Below are 9,716 nucleotides of genomic sequence, written 5' to 3'. Positions count from 1 at the left end.
AGTTTTCAGGACTATCTGATCAAGATATAATTTACTTCTATCTAAATCAATAACATCAAGAAATTAATTATTTAATTATTTATTATCACAAAAGCAGCCTTTAAAGAGCTCAATGTCTAGAAAAGAGCTTAAAAAATGCAAGTAAAACAATGGAAAAATAGAAATAAAGCATGACATAAATACAAGGGTGGACAGATAGGTAATAGAACAACATAGAGTCAACAGATAGATCCACCCATGGAAAGATACTCGTTTAATAAAAAAGGGGGACATTAAAATGCAAAGCAGTAGGAAAAAATAGTCTTTTTAAGATAGAAATGGTTCAAGTGGAATTTTTGACCCTTACCTAACACCCACTTGTCCCCCACACATGATTTTACACTGTTGTATGTGTTATCACCAGAGAGAGAGAGAGAGAGAGAGAGGGAGAGAGAGAGAGATCTAGTAAGAGGAAAAGAGACAAATCACCCCTCAGAAGGAGGGATGGCCATGCTGCAATATCTTCTCCTCCACTCTCCTCCCAAGATACTGGGCAAGCATAAACACATGCCTGCCATGATTTTTAAGCCATTGGTTCAGGATTCAAACTGTGTTCAGCCATGTGGGAAACAGCAACATACCTGCTACGTCATCTGCTGGTCCCAACAAATATTATTTTAGAGGACAGGCTAAAAGTACTAACTATATCTAAATGCTCAATATATTGGACTAATTTTTATTCTTCTAAATACCACATTAAGAGAGTAAAATAAAGAGAGTAAAATAGGGACCAGCAGTTGCATAATGGCTATGTCACTGGACTCCCACATAGTCGACCACGGTTTGCGTCCTGGACCCGGTGGCTTAAAACTCACACCAGGCGCATGTGCGTGCATGCCCAAGATCCCGGGAGGAGAATGGAGGAGAAGGGATTGTGGCATGGCCATCCCCTCTGGGGGGTGATTTCTCGCTTTCTGTCTCTCTATCTCTCTCTGTCTGTCTGGCAAGTGCACATGCCCTATAGTAAAAACCTCTCCAAAAAGAAAAAAAAAAAGAGAGAGTAAAATAGACAGGCAATGGTGTGAGAGAAGATATTTAAAATATGTATAACCAATAACAAAAAATTAATACCTAGACTACCTGAAGAATTCTTTCAATCCTAAAAACAAATTAAAAACAGAGACAAGGGATATAAATGTCAGGTCTTAAGTAATGTATTACTATATACATGGCTGACCGAGTATATTCAAATGTGAGTAATTAGAAAAAGTACAACATGATAAGACCAACATTTAGTACAACAATACACTCTCAAGAATGACCAAACTTGAAATGGTTGACAAATGCAAGTATTAGTGAGGGCTTTGATCAGCTGGGATTCTCAGACCCTGTTAGTAGAGGTCACTATTAGTAGAGGTAACTTCAGGGAAAAGCATTATCATGGTATAGAATAAAGTTTACCAGCCACATGTTGTATAGCTCATAAATATATCACCCAATAGAAATGTCTCCATATATATAAAAACATATGTAAACAAATAAAATAATATTTTATATACTATTTCAATCAGCCTCCAAATGGAAACAACTCAAATGCTCATCAGTAGAAAGTATGTATAAATAAATGTTGGGTTATTTTTAAAAAGATTTTTGCCCTAGGGCATGTGTGCTCACTGTAGAGAGAGAGACAGAGATGGTGAGAAGGAAAGTGAGAAATTACCCCCAGGGGGGATGACTACACTGCATTCCCTTCTCCTCCATTCTCATGGGATCTTGGGCATGCACGCACATGTGCCTGGCATGAGTTCAAGCCACTGGGTCCAGGACTCAAACTATGGTTAGCCATGTGGGACTCCAGTGACAAACACTATGATATCTGTTGGCCCCAAATGTTGGTGTTTTAATACTTGAACATTATATATTAAGGAAAGTAAACAGACTACTGTTGCACTTAACAAGAGGGAAGAAGTTCACTAACATAATCTTTACTAAATGAAGTAAAAAAAAATGGAGGAATGAGCAGTTGGTGTAATGGCTATGTCGCTGGACTTTGATGTAGTTGACTGTGGTTCAAATCCCAGACTCAGTGGCTTAAACTCACGCCAGGTGCGTGTACATGCATGCCCAAGATCCCAGGAGGAGAATGGAGAAGAGGAGAATGGAGAAGAAGGGCTTGTAGTGTGGTTATTCCCCCCGGGGTATGGTTTCTCGCTTTCTGTCTCTCTGTCTCTCTCTGTCTTTCTGGAGAGTGCACACGCCCTATGGCACAAAAACCTCTCTAAAAAAAAAAAGGGTAGATGCTGCATACTTTCATTTTAAAGGTATAAAAATAAGCAAAATAAATATATGCATTGGAAGTCAAAATAATGGCTATACCTTTGGAGTATTGATTTGTGCATAAATCAATATGAATGTTATATTTCACCTAAAATTTGACTTTAAAATAATATTGCAAGGGCTGGCCCCTGTCCTGGTAGTGAAGGGAGTTGGACTATAAGACTGACCAGGTGGTTTAAATCCTAGTTCCAGTGGCTCAAAACACACACAGGGCAAATGAGAAATGGAGGAGAAGGGATTGGGAACCAGCAGTTAGCGTAATGGCTATGTCGCTGGAATCCCATGTAGTCGACCACGGTTCGCGTCCCGGACCCGGTGGCTTAAAACTCACGCTGGGCGCGTGTGCGTGCGTGCCCAAGATCCTGAGAGGAGAATGGAGGAGAAGGGATTGCGGCGTGACCATCCCTTCTGGGGGGTGATTTTTCGCTTTCTGTCTCTCTGTCTCTCTCTGTCTGTCTGGCGAGCGCACGCGCCCTATAGAGAAAAATTCTCTCCAAAAAAAAAAGAAATGGAGAAGAGACTGTGGCATGTCCATGCTTCACTGGGGAGTGCTTTCTCCATCTCATTCCTTTAGCTATGTCTCTTTCTGGCAAACAAACATGCCCTTGAAAAAAAATGTTAAATGATATTAAAAATAAAGTCGGGCCAGCAGCAGGTGGCATAGTGGTTGAAGTGTTAGATTGTACAGGGCCAACTCCACGGTTTGAGTCCCGGACCCAGCCACTTAAAAACATGCTAAGTGTGTCTGTGCATGCCCAGAGTCTTGAGAGGAGAATGGAGGAAAAGGGATTGTGGCATGACCATTCCTCCTGGAGTGTGAGTTCTCACGTTCCCTCTCTGTCTCTCTCTCTGCTGAGCACACATGTTCTAAAGCAAAAACAACAACAACAAAAAAGAATAAATAAACAGTCCAACAAGATTAACAATAGATGTATAGACGTATGTCTGAGATAAAACACAGGCTGAGTTAAGATGCAATTTACCTTTTTGGGTGAAGGCCCAGAAAAGAGGTTAGTAAAGACTTCCAAAGGCCAGAGTGCAGATTTTGCAAACTTGAAATGTCCCACAGAGCCAGCAGGTAAGACCAAATAACAAACCAGAATGGATTTTAAAATAGCAGCATGGACATGATGATGAGCGGAACTGACATTTGCTTATTATCAATTCCACAGGGCAAGAAGAAGATGGGGAACCAGAGGCATATAGCTTGTCTAAAGGGAATAGCTGCTAGTTACCTCCACGCAATCATTGTCTTTCTTGCATGCCAACACAGTGTCTAGATATTCCAGTCCCTCAAAAATGCAAACCTTCATGTCTTTACAGCTAAGTTCTGTTTTCAGTTTAAAAACATGAAACTGCACACATTCTGTGATATGTGAAGGAAAGATTTATCTGTAATCAAGGTATGTCCCATAGCACATCACTGCCAGTAAACACTGTGGTACTGGTGCAAGACCTCTGTATCTTGTACTTGGCAATGGTGACTTGGAATACAGTAGGTAAGAAATAATTATTTCACTGAATAAAATGGATTGTGTTTTTAAAAAATGAATATAAGGGTCAACCCCTTGGCCTAGTGGTTAGGGAGTAGAATACCATATGACCAACCAAGCTGTTTAACCCAGATCAGGTAGCTTAAAAAACATGCTGGATGTGTATGCCCAAAATCTTAACAGGAGGGAGAAATAGAAAAGAAAGGTTGTGGTCAGGCCACACCCTAGTCAGGGTACTTTCTCCTTCCATTTCTCTCTTGTCTTTCTGTTGTTTCACTCTGGCAAGTACATGTGCCCTCTGACAAATAGATTTTTAAAATTAATATGAATTTTCAAGGCAGATAGAGCAGAAAGACATTCTAGTCTTGACTATAAGATATACAAAAGGATAGTTGATTATAAAAAGCATGTTTGGAGACTGTGTGTAGCTCAGGATTCTAGGAGCTTAACATTTATAATATTGAGCAGAAGGGGACAAAGCCAGAGGAACAGGAAGGAGAGAGAAAATAAGGGAATCCAGATATTATGCTAAAGGGTTGGGTGTTTCTGTTATGGAAATAAATCATAGGAAGCCATCAAGTGTTTAACAGAAACTGGTAGTGTGTTCATTGAAAGACAAAAATGAAAGATCACTCTTAGTTTTGTCTTTTAAAAATAATTTTCACAAGCGACTTTTTGGGTCTTTCAATGTATGGGGTCAGAAGCCTAAAAAACAGCTTGAGAAATAAACTGTCAAACTATCCTCCTACTGTCAGGTAAGAACATATGGTTGAATATCACCTATCTTATTCACATAACTTGTAAGCAGTTGAGGTTGGCCATTTCTGTGTTGAAATCAAGTAAAGAAAGAAAAACAGACAAACTAGATTCTTAATTAAGATTTAATCTTATTTATTAGAGTATGAAGCAAATACATTCTTCCCATACTCAAGCAACATTGAATAGCATGGTATGCTGATCTTTTATGTCCAGGGAAAAGGAATACAAGATAAAAAGCGTGAAAGGAGCAACAGGTGTTAGGTCAGGCACAGTGAAAACCAGAAAAGGCAGGCACAACTAAGAAACAGGCCAAAGTCCACACGTTTAAACTTTTGTCCTGGATCCTCAGCATAATCATTCACTGGAACAGGGAAGCTACTGGCCTCCCAGGCCAGAGCAAGATGGACGACAAGAGCCAAACACGTGGGTCAGAGGTTGACAACCACCAGAGAGGGACGGCAGAGGCCTGAGGCTGCTGGGCACAACATGAAGTGTTTGAGGACCATAGGTCGAGCAGCCCACGGGTCGGCATCCAGAAGTGAGGAGGCTCGGGCGGCTGCTGTTCAACAAACAGGTCTGGGGGCGATAGCCAGTGGGCACACAGCCTGCGGGCTGGTAGCTACTGAGCAGAGGGCTCAGCGGACGACAGCTGCTGGACACATAGCTCAGAGGTCTACAGGATACTGGGAGGCAGGAGCTGGAGATGAAGGAAGCAGCAGGCAAAAAACTGGTTCCTTGACAGGGCCTGGGAGCATAGCAAGCCGTGGAAGAAGGGTAGCAAGAAGTTTCATAGTGGCTGGGCTGGCAGCTGGCTGGTTCACCACAGGTCTCTTGACAGTTGGTCGTGAGCCAGGAACCATCTTGACAGCTACTGGGTACACAGACAACATCTCCACAGCTCACATTTGTAGAGCAGAGGGCAATGGAGGGGGGAAGAGGAACATGGCAGGAGTTTCTGAGGGATCCTGAGTCGCAGTTTCCAGAGCAGTAGTTACGGCAAGACATGGTGAGGCTTGGAGAACAGGCTGTGGTTGAGGGAGAGAAGTAAATGTCTCAAGTTTCATTCTACTCCTCATTGGCTTGGCCCTTTATATATCCCTGGAAGGTGGTGGTTTCGTATACAGACTCTTCCTCGTTGTATGAGGCTGCATCAGAACCCTTTATTAGAACTCAGGAAGTAGTGCTCCTCCTCCTATAAAACTGGATGTTCCTTGCAATGCTTTTCATTGATTGAATATCTGTGTGTGTGTGTGTGTGTGTGTGTGTGTGTGTATGCATTTATTTATAAGCCAATGTGACTGAATTTTATTAGGAGCTCTCCTGAAATTATCCAACCAAAACAGACATGTTTGAAGGCTATGCACCCATTTCAATTATAACCACCATTGCACATTCTTAACATTCTTCTCTTGGAATTATCTTTAACAGCTGTAGAAAATTTCTTAGAAACAGTGGCAAATTATCTCTCTTTGAAGGAAAATTGTACTATTTTTTTAGAAATGACCAAAAGCAGGTGAGATATAAGCAAGTATGCTGTAAAAGAAAGTGAAAATCTCTATAGCCTAAGTGGTAGAAAGACTAAACTACTCTGAGTATTTTCAATGTGATTTCTTTTATTTCTGAATCTTAGTAGAAATTGAATTTCAACCAAAATATCTTTATTCAAAAAATTTGTGCTCATTTTATTCATTTCAGTAAATAAGTAAACTGAGTCAGACTGAAGGCCTGGTTTATGTTTAAGGTTTTTTAAAACATAGTTAATAAACTTGGGCTCCATTAGTTATGGATTCCAGTGTAAATGAAACTAAAGAAGAATTTCTTTTAAAAAGGTGAGCAATATAATATATATATATATTTTTTTTTTTTTTTGAGAAGTTTTTTCTATAGGGCACATGCACTGGCCAGACAGAGACAGCGAGACAGAAAGTGAGAAATTATCCCCCAGGGGGAGATGGCCACGCTGCAATCCCTTCTCCTCCATTCTCCTCTCAGGATCTTGGGCACGCACGCCCACAGGCTTGGCAGGAGTTTAAGCCACTGGGTCCAGGACTCGAACCGTGGTCAACTACATGGGCGTCCAGCAACACAGCTGTTATGCTAACTGCTGATTTCAGCAATATTATATTTTTTATGGCAATACAGGTTTTTTTAATCATGATTACTTGTATTACATCAAAAAATAACATTCTTGATAAAAAATAAAATGAAGTGATTAATACATGGATTTGTTTTGTTTCCAAGACTAGTTCTTATGTTAATTGCCAAAAAAAAAAAAAAAAAAGGAGTTTCGAAACTGCTTCACACAGGCAATAGGATCAGTTTTCCTGTTTGAGTTCTTTCACAGCTATTTGAGGATATATATTTTTGGTAATAATTTTTTTAAAAAATGCATGATCATGGTTAGCTTCAACCAGTCCACTGCATATTTTTCTTCTACTGACATATCCAGTGGCTCCAATGGCTGTTTTAATGGAAATTTAAATGATTTGTTAGATCTAAATTCCAATTCCCTTTGGCTAAAAATTCAATTTAAATTATCACACTTTTTTTATTTCAGTATTCTATGGAAATGCCCACATCTATCAAGTCTCCTTCTCCAGAAGAAGTAGATTTCTATGGTAAAAGGTTGGTTTCTTTATAAGGCAAAACAGGACAATTTTAATGCTAAGGGTAAGGAATAAGAGAATAAAATGATATAGTCTCTGAGGTCCTATACTAACATTTTAAATTTATATCAGTATTTTGGGTCAGTGTTACTCTTCAATGATGTACTTCATGTGTTTGGAGAGCTTCCACTCACCCCTACCCCGACTCCCAGGCCCACATCACCTGATTTTGAATATAGCTGCTAGAGTCTTCTTGTGAAATCCTGGTTGCATCAACAAAATGGCGTTAGTAATAGTTAGCAGCCATATTTAGCTAAATGCTTATCAAGTTTATGTGTTGATGCTTTGTGTCTGCTCTTCTCTAATATAGGCAAGCACCTCACACCCACATCATTAGTACATCAGTGTACTTGTGTTTAAGTATATGTGGATGTGTTCTGTATTTGTTCAACGCACACACGAATGTTCTTCCACAAAGAGAGGGTGTGTCGAATAAGAGAAAACGGGCCTCACTTAATAGTTATTCTGTGGCACACATTCTGGTGTGGGTTTTCACATGTGAAATGTCATTTTATCCTTACAACTCTATACAAGAATGTTACTATTTCAAGTATTCATCTGAAAAACCTTGAGGTTTAGAAAGCTACAGGAATAGATATGAAGATCAATATTTCAACAAAGGATCCTTGACTCCTCAAGTTGTTTTGTCTCCCAGTATTCAATATGACATTACGTAGAGATGTGGTGATACCGTTATGTAATAACCATGATAACATGAGTAATTTGCATAAATGCACTGATCCCAAGTTACTATCGGTATCATTTTATGGAATATTAATACTTTTTCAGTGCTGTGTTAAGGATATAGTAAATGTAATAAAAAGTTCATGTTGGGACCAGCAGTTAGCGTAATGGCTACATCACTGGATTCCCATGTAGTTGATCGCAGTTTGAGTCCTGGACCTGGTGGCTTAAACTCATGCTGGGTGCTTGTGCGTGCATGCCCAAAATCCGGAGAGGAGAATGGAAGAGAAGGGATTGCGGCACAGTCATCCCCCATGGTGGGTGATTTTTCACTTTTTTTCTCTCTGTCTCTTTCTGTCTTTCTGGCAAGTGCAAAACCTATAGCAAAAACTTCTCAAAAAAAAATTCATGTAAACTGTAAAACATTATACAAGAATAATTTATTTTTTGCTTTAACATCCTTAACCATTTCAGATAATATAACCTAAGGTTCAATGCTTTCCAAGGACCACCATTTGTGTGTGAGTGTGTGTGTGTGTGTGTGTGTGTGTGCAATATTGCAAAAATATCCATAGACTTTCCAAAAATAGAGTGCCCTGAACATAAGTTGTACCTAAATATATGTTGAGCTGATGTTATTTTACAGTGGCTGTGTCGCTAAATTGGAAGGACTCATTTGGGCATAACATCAGGCATCTTATTAGCAGTTTTCTATAAGCTACAGTTTCAAACTCTTCTGATGCAAGGGCCCAAGAATAGTCTCATACATCTTGTGCACTCCCCGGATTAATCCATTTTGCTGCTATTTCTTCAACAAACCAGGGGATCCTCCTTCTCCTACTCTAGAGAGAGGATTCTGAAGTTCTCTATCTTGGATACAAAAAAATCCACAGAACATTGCTCCAATAAAGGTATGCTAATATGTAAAATATTTTTCATCAATTTATTCAGCAAATATTTATTGAGTATCAATTATGTACAAAGTATTAAGACAGATGCTGGAAGTGATACCAAGATAAAACTGGTTTCTGCTGTTAGACATTCTGTCTGTAGGTGTGATAAAGGAGGCACATAATCTGCCAGTGTTTACTAAGTTCTACAAGCGATGTACACTGTATGGCAAACATAGCTCATTGACTTTACTTAAAGTTGGCATTTGATATTAATTTTGAAGGATGGGAGGAAATGGCAGGAGATTTAGAGAAGAAGAAAACACTCAGGCTATGACAAAAGGTATAAAGGCAGATAAAATGACAACACAGTGCTTTCAGTGCATGCTCTTAGATGCTAGTTATAGTAACTAAACTTAGACTCACATACAGAACCTCTTTAGCCATCAGAGAAGTGAAGATTCTAAAGGCATCTAGTCTAGCATCCGGTCTCAAGTGTGCTGAGATTAAATTGAAACATAGATTGAAAAGTGGGAAGACTTACAATACTTTTCTGCCTTGACTCTCTAAAATAGGTTTTTTCATCCATTTTCCCTTTCTGTTGTCACTGCTCTCACTCTATCTAGGTGTTACAGGTTTCTTACTGTCATGTATGTCTCTTATCCTCACTCTTTTCACTGAATATTATTTCTAGATTAACATTCACAAAATTAATTTCATACTATTATTTTCTTACTTTCTGACATTGATGACTCCCCTTTGCCAACAGAGAATTACCAAAACCCTTGATTGACATTCCTCAGCTTCCCGATATTCTCTTCTACTTTTCGGGGTCACCTGCTCATATCTCCAATGCACTGTGTCCATTGTTTGCTTATATCATCTGCTCACCTATCTTACTTTTCTTA

At 39.4% G+C, this 9,716-nt stretch overlaps 1 protein-coding gene across 1 annotated transcript; it reads right to left on the bottom strand.

Annotated features, from left to right (window-relative positions):
• Nucleotides 1-4,943: 4,943 nt before the first annotated feature.
• On the bottom strand, nt 4,944-5,573 carry KRTAP26-1 (keratin associated protein 26-1). Its single transcript, XM_006155272.1, has one exon. It carries the CDS (start codon nt 5,571-5,573, stop codon nt 4,944-4,946), a length of 630 nt encoding a protein of 209 aa, XP_006155334.1.
• Between the last annotated feature and the right edge of the window lie 4,143 nt (nt 5,574-9,716).

Source organism: Tupaia chinensis, unplaced genomic scaffold, assembly GCF_000334495.1.
Source record: "Tupaia chinensis unplaced genomic scaffold, TupChi_1.0 Scaffold000443_1, whole genome shotgun sequence".
Lineage (NCBI taxonomy): Eukaryota > Metazoa > Chordata > Mammalia > Scandentia > Tupaiidae > Tupaia > Tupaia belangeri.
The sequence above is the reverse complement of the archived record's forward strand: the minus strand, read 5'-3'. Positions and strand labels throughout refer to the sequence as shown.

Excerpts from the sequence above, each read along its gene's own strand:
- KRTAP26-1 (XM_006155272.1), bottom strand. The coding sequence starts at position 5,573 with ATGTCTTGCCGTAACTACTGCTCTGGAAACTGCGACTCAGGATCCCTC.